The sequence below is a fragment of the Stenella coeruleoalba genome (genome assembly GCF_951394435.1).
Source record: "Stenella coeruleoalba genome assembly, chromosome: 6".
Classification (NCBI taxonomy): domain Eukaryota; kingdom Metazoa; phylum Chordata; class Mammalia; order Artiodactyla; family Delphinidae; genus Stenella; species Stenella coeruleoalba.
The window spans coordinates 5,909,850-5,934,751 of NC_137151.1; the positions used below are offsets into that span (position 1 = coordinate 5,909,850).

Below are 24,902 nucleotides of genomic sequence, written 5' to 3' on the forward strand. Positions count from 1 at the left end.
TTGCAGGAGCCTGGGAGGCACAGGAGGCAGTAACGGGCTCCGAGGGGCCGGCATGGAGGTGGGGACGGCAGAGTCTGACGCTTGACCCGCCCCCTCTGCGAGGATGCCTCATATCACAGGGACAGCCCTCGCCCTACTGTCTCCTTACTGGGACAGAGCGCCCGTGTGTCCCTGCTGGCCCAGGGAAGGGATGCGGGCTCTCAGCTCCCAGCAGTGCCCCTCTGAGCCAGCACTAGGCAGTAATTGGCAGCCAGGGCACCCACGTGGGTAGGGAGGCAGCGTGTGAGCCTCCAGGCAGGATTTAGCCTGGCAGGAGATGTGCGCGTGGAGGATGCCTGGCAGGGCATGAAGGTCCTTGCCGTGAAGGTCCCATCCCCAGGTCCTGCAGCCCGGGGTCAGACAGCCCCCTCGCCCTCACCCACTCCCTTTTTGGGTCCTGCTGGCACCTCCACGCAACTCTGACGGCCCCCTCCCCGCGGCTTGTACAGACCGGCCCTGGGGGCAGTGGGCGCACTGCGTGCGAGGGCCAGGCCAGCACTCCCCTGCGAGCCGTGTCCAGCCCTCCAGGCGCAGAATCCCAGAGGCCCTGGAAGCAGGTGGTCAGAAAGGCCTGCATCTGGAGCTGGGGGCCCACATGGCCTGTATGCCCCCAGCAGGCTTGGGCCTCCAGCCGGGCCCTCCTCCTGCAGGTGGGAGCTTCTGGGGACATGGGCTTCCCCCTGGGGTGGGGGGCAAGGGCATAGGGGCAGGGCCGCGGAGGCATTGGGCTCAGTGCGGGCTCACGGCAGCCCGGCTCTCAGCCCTGCCGCTCCTGCCTTGGCAGGGACACGGGGCCCCATGAGAGTCAAGCCCTCCCCCAAGCTCTGCGTCTGCATTAGTGTCATCAGCCAGCAGGAGGCAGGGCTGGAGCGGGGCTGGAACCAGAGGAGAACCTGTCTGGGAGGCCCGCCCCGCATCCCACAGCCAAGGTGCCCAAGTCCAGGGCCGGGCAAAGCCCAGGACTTTGGCTCTTCCCCTCCCGGGGCGGCCATCAGGAAGACGGTCACAGCTTCTGGGTAAAGTGGTTCTCCTCGGGGCTGGTTCGTCCTCCCTGCAGGTCTGGATGTGTTTTTTCTTTATGCAGACCGCTCTGACTCTTAATTAACTCACTGTACTTTAAAGGAAATGGATCGTAAATTGAGTCCATAGTTTAGTTAAAAATACCAGCTCTCCTGACTGCTGTTTGGCAAGTGGTCAGCAGGTGGCCAGGGCCAGCCTTGCCAGGTGATGTGTTCATGTGCCTTCTGGGGCCAGTGGCTCAGCAGGTGACCAGTTCTCCCCAGGCGGTTACAGGCTCCGGGGGCCTGAGCTCCAATCCCAGCACTGCCACCAGCCAGCTCTGTGGCCAGGTTTGCTGTTGAACCTTTCTGGACCTCAGTTTCCTTATGTGCAAAATGGGAATATTTTCTTCCTGTAGGGTGTCTGGCAGCGTCCAGGATGACCAGGGTAAAGCCTTGAGGGTTCACTAAATGAATGCCTCGCCCCAGACCTGGCTGGACTCACCGCTGATCGTGCCTGGGTCCTCGTGCATTGGTCCGGAGTAGATGGAGTAGGGTAGCAGTTGATTCCTCTCTCTTTGAAAAGGAGCCCAGCGTAGGCAGGCCAGGCAGGTGGTGCAGCCGGAAGAAGCGCCAGGAACCCAGGCTCTTTCTCTGGCCCTACCGTCCCCAGAAAGCAAGCCTTCTGCTTCACGGTCCAAGACGACTGCTGGCCCTCTGCAGTCACATGCGTGCTGCAGCCAACAGGAGAACGGTGTGGGGGGAGCTGTCTCTAAGGACATCCTGATGGCCAAGCTTAGTCACACAGCCACACCGGGCTATGAGACACTTCCTGGGCTTCTTTCTCCTCAGGGATTTCCATGCTGTTTCCTAAACCTGTGGAGCCACCTGGGGGCCCACGTGAGCGCCACTCCCAGTAGCCGGACTCTCTCCCCGCTGTCCGTAAGAATTCAGCTCCCTGGGTGAGCCAAGGAGGGCCTTCCCACCTTGTTGGAGGTGGGCAGGGCAGGGAGCAGAGCTGTGAGACCAGCTGGGCCCCAGCCTGCTGGGGAAGGACGACAGGGCTCCCGTGCCCAGGTGGCCTTGGGCCGGCATTCTCCTCGCCACCCGTCCAGCTGGGACGACCAGCGAGGGGCCTGCGCCAGCCCCAGAGCTTCCATTCTGGTCCTGCCAAGGACCGTGTCCGCTTTAGGCTCTGCCTGTCTGGGGCGCAGGGGCTCTGGGAGGACTGGCCCGCCTGTGTGCGCACAGCACCTGACCACTGATGCCGCGGGGCTGCTCTCCCAAGCCGGGTATTTTGGGAAACAGAGTCAGTTAATCGACAAAAATAACAGCTATGAGTTCATAGCCGCTCTGCGGACACGTTGCCCAGGAAGAAAGGCCTGAGGCCAGCGTCTCCTACCTGCATCTGGAGAGGGGCTCCCCAGCCCGCACTGCCAGCTCAGCGCTTGCTGAGCTGGGTTTCTCCTGCAGGTACCCGGGAGGGGCGCCGTGCTTTGGTGCAGGGAGGTGAGTGCTGGCCAGAGCCAGTAGAGACTGTCCGTTCCATCAGCTGGTTCACTCTTGTGCTGCCGGGGGTGATCCAGCTCCCCAGCCATGCCGCTCAGAGCAGGGCCCGCCTCTCCTCCCAGCGGGCCCCTTTCACATGGGCCCACGCTGCTCCCTCAGCCGTGGGCTCTGGGGGGCACCTGGCCTAGGTGAGCAGCACGCAGTGCTGACGAGGGCCCAACTCAGTGACCTAATGACCAAGGTGGTACACGCCATGACCTCCCGAAGGGTGTCATCTTCCTGCTGGGAGGGGGACCCAGACCTTGGAAAGCAAGCCGGCACCCCACCCCGGGATGCTCCCCAGGCCCTGGGGTGGGGCGCTCATCAGAGCAAAGCTTTGGGAGGTTCCTGCGCCCCTGAGCAGGCCCCATGGCAAGTTCTCCCCGGGGTCCTCCCTCTGAAGTTCCGGAGACCTCTCAGAGTATGGTTTTTTTTGAAAATTAACTGTCTGGATACTGGCTTCACAGTGTGGCCTCTGTCCTCATGAAGGGACTCCTGGTCCCTGGGAGACCACAGTACAGAGTTGGGGTAGAGGGGGCCTCAGGTACCCCTCACAGAGTTTCCCTTGCTGCTCTGGGACCCCAAAGCTCGTCCTGGGGGAGAAAGTGGCAGTGAAGCCAATCCCCCTATGGCATTAATTTTTTTTCAGTGACTGTATATCTGGAAGTAATACAACAGTATTTCTTTAAAAAAAAAAAAAAAAAGGTTGTAATTCTAATGCTAAATAACGGTGTCCTCACCCGCAATTAGGGAGCTGCAGCTCTGCTAGCACTGGTAGAAAAATCCACCTTCGTTTCAGGGTCTGAGTTTGTTCCTTGAGTTAGAGCCTTGTTCACAAAAGCCCTGCCCTTGGAGCCCCCAGCCCGGAGCGGAGCGGGCAGCTGGCATCCTATCACAGAGGACACGTGAGCACAGAGCTTGCAGAGCTGGCTGTTTCTGATGGCCTCTTCGCACCCCAAGCAACAGGGATGTTTTATAACCTTTATTACTTGATTTCAGTTACGTAAATGACGTGTGCTCACTGCAGGCAATAGAGTATGTAAAGAAGAAAATGGAGTTTTTTGTTTTTCTGTTGTGTTCTTTTTTGGCCGCACTGGGTCTTTGTTGCGGCGCACAGGCTTCTCTAGTTGTGGCACGTGGGCTCAGTAGTTGCGGCATGTGGGCTCTCTGGTTGTGGCGCACAGGCTCAGAAGTTGCGGCACACAGGTTCCCTAGTTGTGGCGTATGGGCTCAGTGGTTGTGGTGCATGGGCTTAGTTGCCCCGCAGCGTGTGGGATCTTAGTTCCCTGACCAGGGATCAAACCCACGTCCCCTGCATTGGAAGTTGGATTCTTAACCACTGGACCACCCGGGAGATCCCCAAAAATGTTAGTGTCACCCATTTGGGCATATGAGTGTTCACTGAACTTTCAACTTTTCTTTAAGTTTGAGTTTCTCGTAATAAAATGTTGGGGGAAATCCATAGTTCCGATCTCCGGAGAGCCACTTAGTAACGCCTCTGTCTCCGCACAGGCAGGCACAGGCCCTTCTGTGCACCAGCAGCCTTGCGAGCACCTGCGCCCTTGGCTGCAGGACCGTCTGCCGTGTGTGTCTGCCACTGACTTCTGCGTCCGTGTCTCCTGTAATGGCCGGCATGCCACCAGCATCCTGCAGCAGACTTGCCACATCTCAGCCCTTCTCTTTAGAGCAGACTCCTTCTGGAAGCGTAATTGCTGATCCAGCCCCTCTCCCAGCCACAGAATTGTGCACCCACCCCGGCTCTCCCGGCTCCCAGGAGGAGGGCCAGGAGTGGGGTTTGGGGCAGAAGAGGGAAGCTCCTCCAGCCATGGGTGTGACCCGAGGGAGGGGAGGGGCCGTTTCTGCCTCCGAGCCTTGCATCAGCCACCCATCTCTGCGAGCCAGGTTTCCTCATCATTGATAAAGTATGCAGGCTACAGAGCGGGCCTCCCAGTCGGGACTGTGGGCTCCGACTTGCCCGATGCCCACAGCAGCGGGCAGGAGGGGGAGGGGCTTCTGAGGCCAGCGAGAAGGGCCCTCTCCCTGATCCCAGCCCTGCGGCAGGGCAGGCCCCCCAGCCCCTGCCACTCAGCCGCCTCGCAGCGGTCACCTTCCAAGGAAGGAGCGCAAAGCTGCACCTTGCAGAATCTTCCCAGAGGCCGTCTGAGTGTTTGTCATCAATAAAGCAGGGCTTCCTGGCTGCTGGTCCCGTGAGAACTCAGACTCTTAAAACTTCAGAGCTGGCCGCTCCCTGACAGCAGTGTTTGCACCCAAGAACAAAACACATTCCTCGTTCACTAGGAGGTACATGATGGTGGGATGCACCGAACCAGGGCACACAAAACGTCAGAACAGCCCAGGTCGCAGACAGCATTAAACAGGGCGTAATTAAACGCAAGGAAGCGTGACGCGGTCGGTTCACGTGTGGGCTCTTGGGAGCGGTGGTAGACCGGGCAGGCTAGAATTGTTTCACGACATGAAGTTTCTTTGAAGTCCTATGTTCTGTCTTTGAATCCACGTGAATTTGCACTCTGTTCCACTTCCCATCCGAGCTTGTTTTCCTATAAATGAACAAGGCCCTTCTCTGTCCGGCCCCGCCTGCACCTCAAGCCTGCTCTGCCCCCTTCTCAGGTCACGAAGGGCTGTGTCCCCACCGTCTCTGAGAAGCCTTCCTGACCTGCCCCGTTGGTGAGCGGTGCCATTCATCACCTCCTGCTGCCCTTGTTGGTTCCGCCCCACGCAGCCCAGAGCCCTCTAAGAGCCCTGCCCGCCTCTGAGCCTGGGCTTATCCTCTGTGAAAGGGGAGCAGTGCCTGGGTCCCGGGCTCTGCCTGGTACGTCACAAGCCTGTTGGCAGTGGGCACTGGTGCCGTTGTCAGGGCCCTGGGGGCATTGCTGGTTTATGTCCTTTGCTGTGCGTCCATGGAGTGCCAGGGCAGGGCCACAGGCTTCCAACTCCTTCCTCACCCCGTTTCCGCCCACCCAGCTGCAGCTGTTCCCACTGTGGCTCCGCCCACTTCCCGGGGGACAGCCCCCAATCCAATGGGTTCCGTGGGCAGCTTGGGTGCTGAAGGCAGAGGTACTGAGCGTGAGGCCCCCTCCCTGTGCACAGGCCGCACGTGCACCCTCGGCCGAGCCTGGGCACTGAACACACTCCCGTGGCCACCACCCAGCCCACCGCGGGGCAGTGGGCCCTGGATGCCATGGGCTGTCCCGCGCTGAGCAGGGCACTGCGGTGTCCCCAGTACATAGGCCTGCCTTCCAAGAGCTTGCCCTCACTGGGGTGAGAGGGTGGGGTGAAGACCCTGGGGAGAGGGATGGCGCATGGTGGCGGCCCGAGTGACCTTGCACACAGCTGCAGAGGGACGACCTCATGCCACGTCCTGCCGCCAGCAGTGGACCGTGTGGGGTGCCGGCTGGCTGGCTAGATGGTGGCGAGCAGCCAGTGGTGGAAGCTTCAGAGGAAGAGGTGTGAGCAGGGCTTCCTTGTCATCCCTCCGGTCCCAGTGTGTGCCCCGCTAGGGTGACAGCGCTGTGAATCCTGCCCCCGACTCACAGGCAGGACGGTCTGGGCTGGGGCGTGCTCTGCGCCGCTCCCTGGGTCTCTCCTGGGACGTAGCAGGCAGCCCTGCTCCACGGAGACCTGCCCTGGAAGCTGGGGTACAGTGGGCTCCCACTTAGGCCAAGATCTGAGTTAGGGCTGTGCTTGCAGAAGATGCCAGAAGCCTCCCACCCTGACAGAGCATAATTTGCCCGCCAAGTCACTAAACAGGGTCCCTGGTCTCCCGCCTTTGGGTTGGCAGCAGGAAAGGGGAGCCCCAGGGGGTGGGGCGCACTGTTTGCACCCCAAGGCCCTCCTGGATGGGAAGCCGGCCATCAGCTGGGAGCTCCAGCTCCGGAGGAGCTGTGGTTCCTTCCCGGAGGCAGGAGCAGCTGGCTCAGCATCATGTGGTTAGTTCACACGCCACAGGGCGGCCCCGACTGACCCAGAAGACTGGCCACCCTCACAGTCCCCAGAGGTGATGCCCCCAAGGGGTCCTCCCCTCCCCCGTGGAGCCACTCCCTACTCACATGAGCATGTAGGAAGGGGTCAGGGGTAAGGAAAGGGCTGCAGACACCTGGAATTGGCTGGCACAGAGGTGGGAGGGGACACCAGACGCTTTGAGGAACTGAGGCTCCAGGTTTGGCAAGAATGCTGGTCCACCTGCAAGGCCAGCAGGGGCCTCGCAGGCCGCCCTGGAAAACCTTGGTTTTAACACTGCTTTCCTTATCACACAGTGTTTGGGAAATACAAAAGAAGTTGCGTGAACGTACATAGGGAATAAAGCCCAAGGATGCACGCCTGCACCCTCGCTCCTGCCTTAAGCACGAGGGCGTGATCAGTGCCATGGACGCCACCACGGGCTAGCGCATTCCCTGCCTCCCCCGCCACCGCCCCCCGAGACACCAAGGCTAAGCTCTGACTGGAGGGCTCCTGTGTTTCCCCTCATCACCTTTTTCTTGCCACTGTTTTCAGTACGTGTGTACGTATCACTAAATAGCATTTTCTGGGGTTTTATTTTTAGAAACTTGATAAACCATATCGTTGCACTCTGTTACATATTCTTATCTGCATTCTTTCTGCAACATCTTATTCATCACATTCACCCGAGCTGCCGTGAGTCGCTGTCGTTTGTTCCTGTCTGTTGCTGGGCAGTGTTCTGTTGGAAGAATGTACCCCATTGGTGTACGCATGCCTCTGCGGTGGATGTTTGGGGCTCTCACCAGCAGAGCGCTGTGGACTGTCTTGTCCACATCTCCCAGGGCGCATGGGCGAGGCCTCCCCATGACGTGTGCCTAGGAGAGGACTCGTGGGGGCGTGGTGAGTGTGAGGGTCACGGGGTGAGCGTGTGTGCGCCCTCCGCCTACCCGTGAAGTCGCTCCACAACAGCTGTCCCGGTAAGCATTTGTCAGAAGTTGGCCTTGCCCCACTTTGTTTTGCTGCTCCAGTGGGTATCACGTTGTGGCGGAGTGTGCTGTTCCCTCGATGACTAATGAAGGGGAGCATCTCTCCATATGTTTCTTTTTAAGCCTGTTTCCACATTGTTTTAGTGTTTTTAGTTACAAGAATTCACACATGCTTAAAGACAAATAGCTCCAAGCGGTTTATGATAAAAACCAACAGATCTACTTTTCCTTTCCAGCTTCCCCAAAGGACCTCTTGCACCCCTTTTTGGTAGCCTTCATGTATTGACTTCCAAGTTTCTGAGTCATGTATAGTGATATTTCTTGTTTCATTGATTTAAATGTTATCTGTGTACTTTCTGTTTTGATAGATGAAGTGTTCTTTTGCCCTTATCCTTCTCCACACCCCACCCATTCTCCAAGGAGAGTTAAAGCTCAAGTTTTTATTCAATCACTTACCACTGTTTATATCATGATGTCTCTAAAACCATTGTTTTCTTCTGAGCCTAGTAACATACTTCATTTTTTTTTAATGTAACTTTTCGTTTTTCCTAGAATTAACGATTGCCCTCCTTTTTTTTTTCTTTCTTTTTCTTTTTTTGTTTTTTGCGGTATGCAGGCCTCTCACTGCTGTGGCCTCTCCCGTTGCGGAGCACAGGCTCCGGATGCGCAGGCTCAGCGGCCATGGCTCACGGGCCCAGCCGCTCCGCGGCACGTGGGATCCTCCCGGACCGGGGCACGAACCCGCGTCCCCTGCATCGGCAGGCGGACTCTCAACCACTGCGCCACCAGGGAAGCCCAGCCCTACTTTTTACTTGCTTTGTCCTCCATCTTCATAGACTCCTTTTTTTCAAGGTGATTCCAAAGATCTGCCATGTACCTACCGTTCGCTTTTTTTTTTCCACCAGTGATGTGTTTTGTCAGGTCATCTGTCTGGGCCCCTCTTTCTGGAAGCCCCGTCCCTCTTCTCCTGACAGACCCAGCGGGATGCCCAGTGGACATCTGGGGTCTCTCCTGGGTTCGAGCTTCTGTGTCCCACACTTTTTTTTTTTTCTCATCTACTATATGACATACATACTCCAGTATCTTCCTAGAGCAGGATTCACAGAAAATAAATTTCCCAAGCCTTCACGGGTGTGAAGCTTGGCTGGGTATGAGATACAGTTGGTCTATTTCCCGTCAGCATTTTGAAGCCATCGCTCCATTGATTCTTAGCATATGGTGTTCCATAGAGAAGTTGAGTCCCACTCGTTACGTGTTCTGGTTTTCTGTCCACGTGCTTCATGCGTCATCTCTGTAATCTTGGGTCTGGTCTCCGTGTTCATTTGCTGGGCAGTGGGCGAGCCGTTTTGCTCGAAATGAATTAAGTGCTTGACTTCTCATTGTTTCTTTCATCATCTCCTCCGCCATGTCCTCTCTGTCCTTCTGGAACCCTTGTTGGCTAGCAGTTGGACGGCCTGGATGGGCAGATCCTGCTAGAGGGTGAGAGGCAGAAGGCCCCCTGTTTATGGGGGACCCCAGATGTGAGTGCAGGGGGAACTTCGCTCTGGGGCAGAAACCCTGCAGTTTCCTCTGGGGTGAGGCTGGGGCAGAAGCTGGGTCCCCCATGAGCGTGCCGGCCGTCGTTTGGCCCCCTGCCCAGTTCTTCGTGTCTCTGAGCCATGAGCGCCTCCGGAGAACACACATCTGGTTTCGTCCTGGGCAGGGAGCTGCCTGGACGTGGACAGTCGGTCGTCTGGGGGGTCTTCTGCCCCCGCCACACCTGCCCTCTGCTCACTTTCAGTCAGTGCCCTCGCTCCCCCTTCAGTGGCCAGGAAAGCTGCCCTGTCTGCTGATGTGCCTAACGGGCAAGGGGGGCGCAGAGCGAGTGAGACGGGAGCAGGCGTGCTGAACAGAGGGTGGCCGGGGCACAGGCCTGTGGCCACGGGTGCCTGCTGTGTCAGGACAGCGGAGCAGGCAAGGGCCAGGGTGGACCAGCAAGCGGAGCTGGGGGTCAGGCGCATGCGCTCCTGAGGAGGCCACCCAAGGTCAGGGGTGCGCACCCACAGGGGCTCCTGTGCCGTCCAGGCAGGAGCGGGGCTGGGGCTGGGCAGTGACCGGGGGCCGCTGGCCCCTCACACAGGGTCTAGGGTCTGCCTGGACCCTTAGTCTCCACAGGCCGTGTTGGGAGGACAGAATCGGGGGCCCAGGGCCCGGCAACGTCCTGAACAGAGAAGGCTCAGCACGGCCCATCCGAACACCACCGCCCCGGTCACCACGGGCGAGCCCCTGCTCCTGTCCAGCCAGGCCAGCACCCAGGGACGCAGCGATGAGCAAGACCGTCCCACTCAGCACCCATGTGGTACACAGGGGAGCCGCGGGGGTCAGCGTGAGCCCAGGGGCCCAGGGGGCTCAGTCGGCTCTGGCTCCGGCACGCCGCAGGAGGGCTAGCGGCCCCGTCCCCCTCTCAAGGGTGCATTGAGATCCGTGAGGGTCTGGGGGGCAGCTGGGCTTCTCCAAGCCTGCCCTCGTGGTGGGCGGTGACAAGTGCTGACGCAGGGCTCCAGGCCTACGCGACTGCAGAGGCCTGTGGGGACACAGACGCTGGGGCGGGCGCTGGTGCCCCGCTGTGCACCGTGAGTTCTTGCCATCAGAGGTCACCTTGCAACCAGGTTGAACCCCGAGTGGCTTCGGTGGGGCCACGTAGACAAATCTTTGTCCGCTGACACGTCATACTCTGGTTTTCTGTGTCCAGGAGAATCTCCCACGCTGGCCTGCCCGTGTGCACACGGGGTGGGGAGGGCCGAGGACGGGACAAGGGACCAGCCGGGCTCAGCAGTGGACACGGTGTGTGCCAGCAGCCTGCACGCAGCACTGTGTTTGTCCACGTGCGTTTCTAGGTGTATCTCTGTGTCTGCCTGTCTGTCGTGGCCTCTTTAGAAGCAGTTGTCGTGGTCAGGATTTATAAGTGTCATATACTAGGTCTCTAGAAGGCTGGCCCTGGGATGAACTGACCTCCTCGTCCTGACTGTGTTGAAGGTCTTTGTCCCCCGTGCCAGTCCACCTAACCAGGGTCTGCAGAGAGGGGCCTGGCCTCCCGCCCTACCCCAGTGCTGAAGCCACTGGGGGCCTCCAGGTAGCTGCCTAACCTCTCAAGGCTTGATTTCCTCCACCGGGGGCTGAAGGTGCTGTGTGAGGGGCCTGCCCCGAGGCACCTTCTGTCTTGGACCATCTGGCCCATCCCAGTCTTGTCCCCAGAGAGGCACCACGGCCCTGCTCGGCACACACACAGGAACCAGCTCCCCGCCGCCCCCTCCCTACCGCAGGGTGAGCTGAGAGGTCAGTGGAAAGTTACCACTGTGACAGAAGCCCAAGAGGGAGCCGTGTCTGCAGGACGAGGCTTCCCTGGGAAGTGGTTCTGGCTGAGGTCTAGGGTATGAGTCAGAGTCAGCTGATGAAATAGAGGGAGGACAGAGTTCGTGCAAAGGCCCTGGGGTGTCTTCTTGGGAGTCAGCAAGCGGGGGGCGGGGAGCAGTCCCAGCAGTCAGAGAGGAGCTGGGAGGGCACAGGTGGGCCTTTGTTCTTCTCCCAGGGGCAGCCAGAGCCACCAGGGCACATTCCACAGGAGCTGGGGGAGGGGGTCACATCGGGGCTGCCAGCCACCCCCGCCCCACCCCACCCCAGGGGCTGGACATGACCGCCTGCAGAGGCGGAGCGCGCTGTCAGCACCTGGGCTGGGGCAGGGCGCATGAGAGCTGACGGGGGCCCGAGGCACAAACGGGAGAGCCCAGGCTTCGCGGAGGGCTCAGGAGTCAGGATGCCCATCCTGCCGTCTCCTCCCTGCGGACTCCCTCCCCCAGCCCCCTGGGTGCCCTCTGCCCAGGCCTTCTCCCACTGTCTGCCATTCCTGCGGTTTTCTGAATGTGCCCCCCTAAGGCTGGGGTGACCCCCGGTGGTACCCCGTCACCTTCGCCCTTGCTAGTTATCATGCCCGCACCCCAGGGCCCCCTTGCCCCCTGGGAGATGCGGTCAGATCAGGGCACTGCCAGACCCTGTGACGTGTCTTGTGCCCCCGTGGCTTCCCAGAGGGCAGTGCGAGGGCTGTTCTTGTTGGGCCTCGGTGAGGAGGGGGCAGTGTGGGGGCAGCTTCCATGTTGCCATCAGGCAGGGGCCGGGGGAGGGGGGATGGACCCCCCCAGGAGTGGTGTGTGGGGACCCAGTGGGCCCCTGCTGCCCACTTCCGAGGACACTCTAGGTTGCTCGCCCCAGGCCCTGGTTCCCCTTGGCCTGGGACCTGCCCCACCTGCACAGGCAGCTGCTCTGCCAGCCCTGGAGGTGGGGCTCCGAGAAGAGCCGCAACCCCCCCCCTGGGGCGACCCACACCCACCAGGCCCGTCACAGTTCCTGGCACTGGGGCCGATCATCACAGCACACCCTGCAGGGACCTGAATCACCCCGGCTGCCTCTCACCCCGAGGGAGCGAGGAGAAGGGGGCACAGCCCTCCTTGAGTCAGCTCTCCCATGGTACGGACGGATGCCTCTTACCCACAGCGTGGGGAGGTGGCATTGGTGCCCAACTCCTTGGGGGTTGGAACAGTTCCTGGGAGACGATAAAAATTATGAGTTACGGCTCACCCCGGGGGCTGGGTGGTCTCCTGGTGCCCCTCCCCCACTGGAGCTCTGCAGGAGGCTGGGGTGGAGTGGGCCCAGTGGGAGGCCCTGGCCCAGACCTGCCGTGCAGGCTGGGACTGTGAGTGACTTTTCAGTGGCCCCTTGGGCTGCACCAAGCCTGCCACTGTGACAGCTCTCTAAACGTCTGGTACCAGGTAGTGTGGACCCTGGGGCCACTCTCCTCCATGCCCTGCAGGGCAAAGTCAGGTTGCCCCTCCCAAGGTGCGAGGCAGGAGGGCACGCCTGGGGCTCGGGGGAAGGCCCCAGAGGAGACCCTGGGCCAGGGTTCAGGAGGGCACCAGGGCTGGGCCCTGCAGGACACTGCAGCGGTCACGCTCATTATTGTGGTGGTGGCCTGAGACCTTTGTGGGTTACATCACATCTCACACCCGGGTTTCTCATTCAGCAGTGGGCCTTTGGAGACCTGAGATGTGATGGCTAATCTCAGAGGTGAAGCCACTCCCCGGGGGTCGCATAGCATAGGCGCTGAGCAGAGCCATCCGACTCAGGGCTGCAGCCTCCCCGCTCCTTCACCCCCCAGTGGTCCCTACATGCCCCACCCTGCCTGACGCCCCGGCCTCACCTCCCCCCCGCTCCCCGTCTCGTTGCAGGAAGTTCTACTACATCACCCTGCTGCGAGACCCCGTGTCCCGCTACCTGAGCGAGTGGCGGCACGTGCAGCGGGGGGCCACGTGGAAGACATCGCTGCACATGTGCGACGGGCGCACGCCCACGCCCGAGGAGCTGCCGCCCTGCTACGAGGGCACGGACTGGTCGGGCTGCACGCTGCAGGAGTTCATGGACTGCCCCTACAACCTGGCCAGCAACCGCCAGGTGCGCATGCTGGCCGACCTGAGCCTGGTGGGCTGCTACAACCTGTCCTTCATCCCCGAGGGCAAGCGGGCCCAGCTGCTGCTGGACAGCGCCAAGAAGAACCTGCGGGGCATGGCCTTCTTCGGCCTGACCGAGTTCCAGCGCAAGACGCAGTACCTGTTCGAGCGGACGTTCAACCTCAAGTTCATCCGTCCCTTCATGCAGTACAACAGCACGCGGGCGGGCGGCGTGGAGGTGGGTGAGGACACCATCCGGCGCATCGAGGAGCTCAACGACCTGGACGTGCAGCTCTACGACTACGCCAGGGACCTCTTCCAGCAGCGCTACCAGTACAGGCGGCAGCTGGAGCGCCGGCAGCAGCGCCTCCGGAGCCGCGAGGAGCGCCTGCTGCACCGGGCCAAGGAGGCGCCGCCGCGGGGGGACGCCGAGGAGCCCGGCCGCGTGCCCACCGAGGACTACATGAGCCACATCATCGAGAAGTGGTAGTGGCGGCCGGCGGGGGCAGGTGGGACCAGGCAGACTGACCAACACACTCGGCCCCCAGAACTCCGTGGGAAGAGGACCCCCGTCCGCTTGCCAGAAGACGGACGGGCGGCTGAGGGAGGGGAAGGGGTGGGCCTGGTGGGTCGGTTCTTCCCACCCTCCCAGGCCGGGGCTCTGAGAAATCAACGTGGGAACCCACTGGGTCAGAGGGAAGGGTGCTTGGAGGACCCCCCAGCCAGGCCTGCAGGGCTGGGAGCAGGTACGTCCCCGCTCTCCCGTCCTCCTGGTCACAACGGCCACAGGTTTGAAGACTAGAAAAATCCAATGCAGTGGAAGGCGGACCTGCCAGGCCAGGTGTGTGGTCACGCCCACCAGGCACACGCCCCCCCCCCCCACTCCCCCCTGCAGGTAGCTCAGCCTCCAGGGAACCCCTGGCCCCAAGGCCTGCGTGGAGACACAGCCCTCTGACGTAGCCTCAGGAATGGAGTTCCCAGCTCACCCATCTTCAGGGTCAGGGCCCACCCCATCTAAAGCCAAGAAGACTCTAGTCCAGCCCCTGGGAAGCCCACTCCCCTCTCTAGCCCAAGGTCAAAACCCACAGTGTGGCTTCATGCTTCGGGTCAAGAGATCAAAGCACATCACCTGGGGTCCCCCACCCCGTTTTCCTCAGTCCCCAGAGCAAGGGGCGCTGTGGGGAGATGGTCCCCATGCTGCACTGCCCCCTTGCGTGGGCGGAGGGCATCCCAGGAGTAGGAAGGCCATAGGTGAGGATGCTTCCACCTGTGTCCAGGCAGACGTCCCAGCCAGACCAGCTCAGACAGGAAGGGGGACAGAAATCAAGAGCTCTCCCCCTGCATTGTCCTTTCTGACCCTCTGGGCTTTGTCAGTGGGCTGCCCCCAGCCCCAAGCCCATGACTTGGACATTTATGTGGGACTTAGACCCATTCCCCCCACAGCCCCGTGTATAAAGTTCAGTCAAGCCTCCGTTGGCTGGAACTCTGCAGACCACAGCCACTGCCCACGAGCCATACTTTGGGGCCACGGTGGTTCAGGACAGCCAGGAAAGGGTACTCGGGCTTTCAGATTCTCCTCCAGGATTGGAAGAAACAGCTCTGGGTGGCTCCCCTAATACCCAGATACACAGCCCCCCGACCCCGGGCTCTCCCCGCGTTTTCCTGCGCCCTTGCCCCTACCAGCTGGTCAGGCCTGTTCCCCGCAGCCCTGCAGATTGGAGAAGCCATGTTCAGTCCACTGTAGACACTTGCCCCACGCCCATCCCTCCTGTGCTCGGGGAGGCCAGGCCAGCGTCGCCTCTGGACGTGCGCCCCGCCCCCCACGACATGAGGCCCGAGACCTGGTTCTGGGGAGCTGAGTGTGAGCCCCACGCCCGAGGTGGATGGGCACCCCGTCTCCCCAGGAGAGGAAGCACACGTGCCCGGCGGCTGCAGGCCAGACTCGAGGGTGGTGAGGGCCCCGGGCCCCCGGCAGCCTCATGGGCAGATCCTGCCAGGGTTCCCTGCCCCAGGTTCCCCTTGGCCACCCTAGCTGCCCTCCTGTGGAATGAGGGAGCCGTAAGCACCGGAAGGGTGCTTTAGTCTTTGCCTGTCTGGCCTGAGCCGCCCCCCCTCCCCCGCCCCCGCCCGCCAGCTTCCTGCGCTGGCCACTTCATCTTGCAGTCCAAGGACAGCGCAGTCAACAGGCCCCCGAGAGCGGACACATCATGCTGAGGAGGTGAGTGCTCAGGCAGCTCTTTTAAAGGGGTGTGAAGGTCAGCATGGGGGTCTGCGCCAGTACTCATCTGGGGCGGGCGCGCTCCAGGGAGGAGGGCGGGACACGTTCACGAGAGCTCTGGGGTCCTGCACAAGCACCCGCGACGCTAGGGGCTTGCTGTGGCCTCCCACCGGGAGGAGAGCTGTGGTGCGTGAGCCGCCCGGGCACCCGGCCAGCGGCCTGGCTCAAGCAGCCCTCCCCGAGGTGCGCTCCTGAGGGTGTGGCCCGAGTGCAGGATGTGTTTTGTACATAATGGAGTGTTTTAACTCATGGCCCGTTGTCCCAAGTCACACGGTCTCCTCGGTTTCTTCACTGCATCTGGAAGGAGGTCCTGGCTCCGGCCAGCATCCAGGCAGGGGTGCCAGTGACAGCACCAGCTGGCAGTGCCCCTCGGCCACTTGGGTCTCCCGTCCAGCACTGCCGGCTCAGGACGCCTGCTTTGAGGTAAAGGCTTCTAGTGCCTGCAGCATCTCCTCCAACACCACGGGCTGGGGCTCCAGGGAAGGGATGGCCTCCCCAGGGCTCTTCCCAGGGCTGAGGGACAGAAGCAAACATGCAGTGAGTGAACAGCTCCCCGCTCCCACCACCCCAGGCCTTCGATGTCCTCTCTCGGAGGAGGCGTGAGGGACGAGAGAACTGTCCAAGCAATGAGTCTGTGAACGTCTTGGGAACTGGAAGAGTTTAACTTGAACCCAGGAGCGTTTAAAGCTTTATTTATTTATAGCTTCTTATTAAAAAAAAAAAAAAAGTGTTGAGAAGAAACCTTTTGGTGACTCATACAAAAAAATGAGTTGATGATGGAAACGCAAGTCATAATCATCTAATTGTTTTTGTCTAGGTCAAGATGAATGTTAGCAGATGAAATAAACCCTGAAAAGGAGCACTGGTGTGTGTGGTCTGTGGTCACATAGCAACGCGCCTGGCGTGGCGCCGTCCCGGTTTGATTTTCGAAATGAGCATCTGTGAGCTCACAGGAATCACACAGGAGCAGACGGGCTCCCCTCAGGAGCAGGCGGCAGCCCAGTAAGAGAGGAGTTAACACACTGTGTCACTAAGCCTTGCTTTGTGAAAGTAAGAAATGTGACTGTCATCACCGCGAAGAATAACTTAGGGACTTCCCTGGCGGTCCAGTGGTTAGGACTCTGCACTTTCACTGCCGAGGGCCCAGAATCCATCCCTGGTCAGGGAACCAAGATCCCACAAGCCGCGCGGCGTGACCAAAAAAAGAATAACTTATCAGTCATTAATGATAGGACTTGAAAAGACGAGGCCCGCTTAAGGGAAGACAGACAGAGCAGCGCAGGCATCGTGTGCTTACCTTCTGAGCCTCCTTCCCCTCAACTTTGATCTTGAAACATTGCCAATGACAGGTTGAGAGAGCAGGTCGTGGACACCATAAACCCTTAGCTGAGATCCCCCTGGATTAACACGTGTCACGTTTTGTTATCCTGCACTCCCACTCGTTTTCTGTCTCTGTGCACACGCATCACACACACACACACACACACACACACACAACCATTATCACGTTCCTAAACTTTAACATAATATTAGCTGATGCACAGCCCGCATCCAGATTCTCCGGTGGTCCGTGCAGTGTCCTCAGAATGTTTCTGTGACCCTTGCAGTGCTCAGCTGTCACGCCTCTACTGTGTCCTTTAGCTAGACAGAGCCCCACCCGCCGCTTTCCTTCGTCTGTCTTAGCGTTGGCATCTTAGTATAGGCCGGTCGCCTCTCTTAAGGTCCGCGTGCGTCTGTTTTCTCACGGTCAGATTCAGTTAAAGGCCGGGGGCATGAATGCTGCGCAGGTGACGTGGTTCTCCGCCCGCCAGCGCCGATGAATTGTCGTTCTCTGTCCCAGTTGATGTCTGGGTCCTGACGTGATCACGGGTCTCACTGCTTTTTCTTCATGGAAACCGATCCGTTGTGCTCGCGGGTAGGGCTGGCCGTTGCTGGACAGTGGAGGGCCGGGGGCCTCAGGAACCGGCCCCTGCACTTCCTCCAGTGGGCACTGTCGCACACAGGACTCTGGAAAGGCTGTGTTCAGACGCTAAGGTCTGAGGGTCTCTTCTTCCTCTTCCCACGGTCTCGACCTGGAGGCTCAGGCATCCAGCCCAACTCCCCATCCGTCCCCATCCCTTGCCTGCAGAAAGGAGGAAGGGCAGTCACAGCCGTGCCAGGGGGCGGAGGGGGCCGCTTCCTAGTCACCAGAGCTTCCCCGCCCAGCGAGTGCTTGACCCTCCGGGTCTGTGAGGAGGCGTCCTCTCTCTTACCGGAGCGGAGCCGTGCAGGAACGGGGAGCGGACACCCCGTGCAGACCCAGCCTCAGTCCCTCCTGGACATCACACGTGGGGCCTCAGCCTGCTACCCGCTCGGCAAACCCAGGGGGAACGTGTCCTCCTGCTGCAGTGGCTCCATTCAGCCCCGCAGAGCCAGTGTGTGAAAAGACAAAGGCCGAGTGATTCCTGAAAACACCTCCCCGCAAAATGGGGGTTTTCGCCTGCCTTCTCCTGTTTAAAGTTGAAGGTCACTTCTGAGTCTTCTGCACTGGCTGCGGCCTCCCGTGCGTCGGCCCAGCCTGTCAGCCCGGCCACCCTTTCTGATCCCCTGCCCCTCCCACCTCACCTTGCTCCTCCTTGGTCTCTCCCTGCCACCCCACCTCCTCTCCCCCCACCAGCTGCCCCGCAGCCCAGCCTCCCACCCCTGCATCCCTTGCTGTTTCCTCTTCACGCCAGCCGTGCCCCAAGCGGCGGGCCTGCCACCTGTGTGCTTTCCCTGGATCCTCAGCCCCAACCTTCAGGCGAGCTGGGGACCCCTCCGTGCTCCACACCAGGTCCCTCCTAGGGAAGGCAGTCCCGACTTGCCCACCCACCCAGGCAGGTGCCCTTGACAGGGACACAGAGAGGAGCCTGCTCCCAGCCCAGAGCACGGGAGATCCCTGGGGCCATCACCAACCCAAGGCTCTCCTTCCAGAACACGCACCTCGTCCCAGGGACCTCCTCCCCAGAGGCCCTGGGGAAGATTCGGGGTGCGGGTCCTGGGAGCCTTGGCCCAGCACCCCCGGCTGACCAGGCCCCCTGCCCACAGACTCCTGCCCTGGTGGATGGGGATGGGCGGAGGGCTTCGCCCTTGGCGTGGGGGCTGGTCTGGGCTCCCCTCCACGTGCAGCAGCGGGCAGAGCCTCTGGGAGTACAGCCTGTTGTCAGGCCAGGTTCGGAATCCAGCTGGCCCACGGTCCCGGGTCGGCCCTTCTCTGTGAAACGGGAAGGCTGCTGTAAGGGGTCACCTGCTTCCGGAGGACAAAGCGCCGGGTGTGGGCGGGGCCACAGCGAGCCACGCCCTCATCTCGTCTCCAGCCCCGACCACCGAGCCGCCGCTGGGGAGGCCTGACGCTCCCCACGACCCGCTCAGCCTCACCCAGCGCACTGCCCCCCGACGAGCCAAGCCACGTGGGCCTCAGCCTCCCCTGCGGAAACAGCTAAGGACTGTCCTGTTCCTTTCTTCCCCTCAAAGGATCGTGACAAATTTCCAGGTCCCCCGCCTGCCAGCCCCGTCCATCTCCCCGGCCACGGTCAGGGCCATCTGGTTTCCCGTCCCTAGGAGTCGGCTGGGTCATCCAGCTGCCTTCTCTCTCTCTCTGCCAAAGACAAGACCCTCCTGGCCCCAACGCCTGCTGGGCCTCCCACTTCCCTGCACCCCCAGCCCAGCCCACCGCACCGGTCCCAGGGCGTCTCCCCTGGCCCAGGCTTCAGGTGGGACCCCGGTTCCTGGCGGGCCCAGAGGAAGGGTCTGAATACACAGCACTGCCCAGACTTGCCCCCAAACATGCCCTTTTTAGAGAAATTGCTCATGTCCTGACTTGAAATTTCCATTCCCTCTGAAGTGTGATTGAATTTTTAAAATATGTCCCTTCAAGTTAACAGTCTCTTCCGGTTAGAACCAGTGTGTTAGGAGTCCTCCTCTGATTCCCCTCCCCTCTGGGTGGCATCTGGGCACACGGGACATTCCTATCCCCCAGTGATGGGTGGCAGGGCCCTCACACGCCGCCCCCCCGCCTTGTCCCCCTGCCACCTCGTCAAGAAGGCCGTCGGGCCCCCGGCCAGGACTCCCAGCCTCTGTCCTCAGCGCCTCCACTGCAGGGTGTCCAGGACAGTCGGGACTTGGGATCGTCCTCTTGGCCTGGATGAGGCACAGAGGTCTCCCCGGGGGGCTGGCCCTCCAACCCCGCTGTTACTCACCAGGGTTCTTGGCCGCCTCAATCGATAGAAATTGTTAAGAGACCAGACAAGAAATTCAGGCAAGGCTTTACTGGGGCCCCTGCTGCAGCAGGGGCCCCCGAGAACACACAAAAGTTTCCCTTGCTCACTTGCTCCCCGAGTGAGGGGCGAGCTAGTTCCTTATATGGGGTGAGGGTAGGGGTGGGTCCAGGGGTCAGGCCGGAGGGGTAGCTGAGGGGGTCTGCCCACCCGTCTGGTGGTGTTGAGTGCAGGGGGCATGCTCAGTACACTGCTTTTGCTCCTGTCTCTTTAGAAGTGGCAGCTGGGAGTTTTTTGGTCTTTTTGTATCTTATTGTCCAGGATTTGCCCCAACTGCACAGGGCATGCAGTTATTTTTAGTCCCTTATAGTTTCTTTGTATTTTGTTGCTGGGAGGCATTTGTCTAGGTACAAGCACTACAGCGAAGGGTCCCAGATCCCAGGTCCCAGCCTGTCTCACCGCCACGGGGAACCCCCCACACACCGGCAGGTTCTTAACCTCCCCCCAGACAGGTGCCCCCCAGCCCACCAGCCATAGGAGGCCAGCTCTCTGCCTCGGTTAGCCTGCCACTCCGCTGCAGCTGACCCATCCTGCAAACAAACAGCTCCAAGGCCCCAAACAGGCCACACGCGGTCCCCTTTCCTTCTGCTTCCCTCTCGGCCCAGCCACACTGTTTCCAGTGTCTGACCCTGGCCAAGGCCACTGACAAGGAGCACTGAGACCTCCCCTTCAGCTCTGCCTGCGGGGCCCCCTAACCCCGGCCCCCAGCAGCTTCTCCCTCTGAAAGGCCTGTTCTCGCTGACCCCATCCTCCCACCTCACTGACCCCATCCTCCCACCCCACTCTGTGGCTCATCGAAACCCTGGGATTTCTCCGTAAAAGGAAGCCTAGGGACGGTGGAAAACACTTCTTTCGCAAACAAAAAGCCAGGTATTCAAGACACAGCCTCTCCAAGACTCAAGAGAGCCGCCTGGAGCCTTGCAGCTGGGGCTCCGCGGGCTGTTCTGTCCTGTGTCACCCTTCCGCAGAAGCCGCAAGGCCGGTATTCAGGCCCCGGGGGCTCCGGACAATACTGTGCGCTGAACAGGTCAGCCTGGTGTTTTCGCAGTGCCGTCGAGGAGGGGGACGCCTCACACAGGGTGCTCTGAGGGACTCTGGCCAGAGGGCTTCCTGTGCAGCAGAGGCCGCGTTGTACAGTTCACACATTGTTCTCTAGGAAAGGTGTTTCACGCACAGTCTGCCCTCGTGCTTCCAGAGCGCGTTGAGAGGTCCTGCACGGGACCTGGCCCGGACTCTCTGCCCATTTCCAGCCGGCACTCCACACAGGAAGGGATTTGTCCCCATCAAAGGATTTTAAACCTCTGGCATTGCAGCAGAACCTGCCGGTTGTCCCCTGATACTCGTCCCCCACTCCTTCCTTAGCAAGAGCGCCTCCAGGGATCAGTGGCCGCACAGCCAGCCAGGGTCTAGACCACACTTCCCAGCCCCCCACAACGACATGGCTACACCACGAAACTCTGGCTGACAGAGTCTTAACCACGAGACCACCAGGGAATTCCCCCTTTTGTACCTTCTGAATTTTGAAACATGTGAATGACTTACCTTTTTAAACCGTAGATGGCTGAAGATAAAAACAAAAATGTTCAATTCACAACAGCGATTTTTCTCAGAGTTGGCAGAGCAGGGAGCGGCTGGGACTTTGGCTAAAGGAATAAGGGAATTTCAACTTTATCTGTAACACTCTACGTGCTATAGTTAGAAAACAAGGCCCATCAAAGAGTAACAACTGTCACTTCCGGGTGGTGGGTACGGGGGCGGAGGTGGTCGTGTTATTTTCTGTACTTTCTGTATGGTTTTCTGTCTCTCAAAACAAAATCGTCATTGTGAAAAGCCCGCATGCACAGAAGTTCGGGAACTCGGGCTGGCTTCAGGGTCCTGATGCAGGGAGGGGCCCAGGGAGACAGCCAGGCCCAAGAAGAGCTCCTGGCAGAGACGTGGGACTGAGGGATGCGGGGCTTGGAGTTTTGCTTTGTGTCATTTTGCTGGATGAACATGGAGCAGTCGTGACGGTCCCCAGTGTGGACCCAGCCTTCCCACACGTCTGTTTGTCCCCTTCACTGGAGCCCAAGTGGAGGTAGAAATCAGGTTCCCCACTGGCCTCTCTCATCACCCGAAACGGGGCTCCTCACTACTGACCCTCGTGGGGGCCTTATTACCAGCCAATGGGTAAAGGCCTTCCCTGACACCTGCACCCCAGCAGGGACGCTGGGCCCATGGATGGTCTAGGAGCCCCACTGGGCCTTTGCCACTGGGGGTGGGAGCAGGGCCCCAGGTTTTTCTGTGCTGACTGGCTGCAGCAGGGTGGTTACTGCCTAAGCGTTTTCCACCCTGCTGGGCCGCCCCTTTGCTAGTCTTTGGGCTGAGACAGCAGGCTTCCCTGGGGCTCTGCTGCCTATGCCCGCTGGCGCCTCTGGGTTCAGGGCTGCTTCTGCGCCATCTCTGGGATACGTGAGGCAAAAAGACAACTCAGGAACTACTAACATGTCATTCCTTTGGTCTCAAAGTCCCTAGTTGGTGTGTTTCTTCTTTGCCTTCTAGAGCCTAGGTAGATACAGATGATAGATAGATGATAGACAGATAGATAGATGATAGATAGATGACAGGTAGATAGATAAAGTTGATAGATGATACAGTAGATTGATAGATGATAGTTACAAGGATAGATACATAGATGATAGATAGATGATAGATTAGGTTGATGATAGAGTAGATAGATGATAGATGGATAGATGATAGAGTAGATAGATAGATTATAGATAGACAGATGATAGATGATAGTTACATAGATAGATGATGCATAGTTACATAGATTAGATAGATATAGTAGATAGATGATAGAGCAGATAGATGATAGAGTAGATAGATGGAGTAGATGGTAGATGATAGATACATAGATGATAGATTAGATAGATTAGATAGATGGATGATAGATTAGATATTTAAATGATAGATGATAGATAGATAATAGATGATAGAGAGAAAGATGTTAGATAGATAGATAGATAATAGATGATAGACAGGTGATAGATACATACATAGATAGATGATAGATAGATAGACAGATGACAGCTAATAGATAGAAGACAGATAATATATGTTATATATACCATGTAGGTAAGCCTCCTGTATAGATACGTAGAGAGAGAGGTGGTTTAACTCAGCAGGAGGAAGAGGAAAAAGCATGTCTCCTCTCTGTTCCCAGGAACAGAAGCTTCCTGTCTAAAGGACTCCTGTTGTAACCAAGCTGCCTTTGGGTGTGGTTATTCTTAGAACAGGCATCAGTGTTTCCTCTGGTCAACGTCAGGGGGGCTCCACACAGAAAGACCCCAGGCACAGTCACTGAGAAAGTGGACGTGAGGACAGAACAATGACCATCCGGCGTCCTCGCTGCCCCCAACTCAGGACGACGCCCACAGCAAGCTTGGCCCAGGCCCTCCTGAACTGAGTATTTCTGACTTTCCCGAGCACGACGGAGACCTGACTCCCTCCCAAGGCCAGCTCCGCCCGTCTGCGGGCCCAGGCCAGAAGCAGAACCGGCACCATCCTTTCCTCTGCAGTCACCTCTTTGGTTCTTCTTTCGTCTTGCTGGGCGTCCGTCCCTGAGCAGGCTGTGTGAGCTGCACGCGGCTGGCTTCCCTGTGTGGGCCCCGGCCCACTCTGGGGCCTCGCCCTGTGGGGTCAAGTGACAGGAGGGGCACTGAGACAGGATGTGGACACCACGGGCTCACCCCTCAGCTCCATCTCAGCTCACATGCTAGTGGGTTGGGAGGGAAGGGGCCCCCGTGGGTGTGCTCCCCCAGCCCCCAGCCAGTCCTCACATGCTCCCTTCCATACCCACCCTTGACCATCACTCTGGTCCTGAACTCACCAGCCTAGGAACCAGTGAGGAATTTCTACCCCCAGATCCTCTGCTTGCCAGCTTTGGGGCAAAACGCTGCTTCTCATCGTGCATGTGCTTCCACTATAAGATGAGGGGTCAGATTTGATCTGAGATGCAGGTAGGTAGTGGCTGCCCGGAACTCCCTGTGAGATGCTGTCTGCAGCTGGACGACAAATGGCTCCAGGACAGAGAGGATAAGTCTCCAGGCGTCCCAGGGATGGACCCACCTTGCCCATCGGGCCCTGCTCCATCAGCACCATCTGCTGTCCCCTCCACATTCTCGTTCACACACTGGAGCTTCCTGCAAACACCTCCTGACCACGCTGCTCGCATCTGATCTCTTGCTCCAGGCCTGGGGAACACGAGCCCAGAGACCCTGCTTCCAGGGCTGGGGAACACGAGCCCAGAGACCCCGCTTCCAGGGCTGTCACCAGAAGGTCTCTCTCCACGTTGCTTCTCCCTTCATGGAGCCACAAGGGGACGGAGGGAAGGGGGCCAGCCTGGGGGTCGGGCCTGCAAGGCAGCTGGAGGTCTGGCATTGCTGAGAGTGACCACTTCACGTGGCTCCAGGGACTGGTACGGAAGAGCGTCCTCTGGTTGTAGCCACGTTACAAAGTCCCTCTGCTTTATTCCAGCGTGTTCTGGCCAGGGCAGAAGAAGGAAATAATGGGTAGAGGGTGAGGGGCGGGTCAAAACGAGCCTAGTTACCCACCAGCAAAGTGATTCCCACTAAGGCCAGACCCCCGGGAGAGGTGCCTGGCCCTGTGTGCGTCATGCTGTATTGTTACATGCTGCATGTGTCATGGGCGATGCCTATTAGATGCTCTCTGCGTCACATGTTAAACGTGTGTGCATGGTGTGTTTGTTGCATGCCATGTGTGGTGTATGTTGCGTGGCATCTGTTACATACTAGGCATGTTATACTCTGTGTACCGCGCAGCAGGTGCTGTATTATGTGTTATATGCTATGCGTTGTGTGTTATGTATATTACATGTTATATACACATTATTGCCATGTGTGTTTCATGCTGTAATATTGTTCACTGTGTCACATGCTCTATATTACATGCTATACGTTCTACTCCCTATGTTCCATGTTATGTGTGTGCTCTACACATGCACAAGCTGTACTGCACATTATGCATGTTTACAGCATGTGTTGCATGCTGTGTTTTCTTTAATTTTTATTGAAGTATAGTTGATTTCCAATGTCATGTTAGTTTCAGGTGTACAGCAAAGTGACTCAGTTATACATATACATCTATCCACTCTGTTTTAGATTCTTTTCTCATGTAGGTGGGTACAGAGTATTGAGTAGAGTTCCCTCTGCTTTATGGTAGGTCTTTGTTATCTATGGTATATATAGCAGTGGCATGTTACGTGTTATGTCATACATGTGCATGTGCATGTGCATGTTTTGCGTGTGACACGTTATGTGTGCTGC

At 58.9% G+C, this 24,902-nt stretch overlaps 1 protein-coding gene across 3 annotated transcripts in view; it reads left to right on the plus strand.

The window, feature by feature from the left end:
• HS6ST1 (heparan sulfate 6-O-sulfotransferase 1) overlaps positions 1–16,505 on the plus strand; it is a 43,345-nt gene extending 26,840 nt beyond the window's left edge. The window contains exons 2-3 of one of the 3 annotated variants that reach the window (XR_013828721.1): positions 12,787–15,223; positions 15,550–16,505. Coding sequence is in view for 1 of the 3 variants with exons in the window: in XM_079924456.1 (XP_079780582.1) it covers positions 12,787–13,495 (709 nt within the window). In the remaining 2 variants the exon portion in view is untranslated. Of the gene's footprint in view, positions 1–12,786 lie in introns of all 3 variants that reach the window. The other 2 variants (XR_013828722.1, XM_079924456.1) reach the window with 2 other exon arrangements.
• Positions 16,506–24,902: the final 8,397 nt, after the last annotated feature.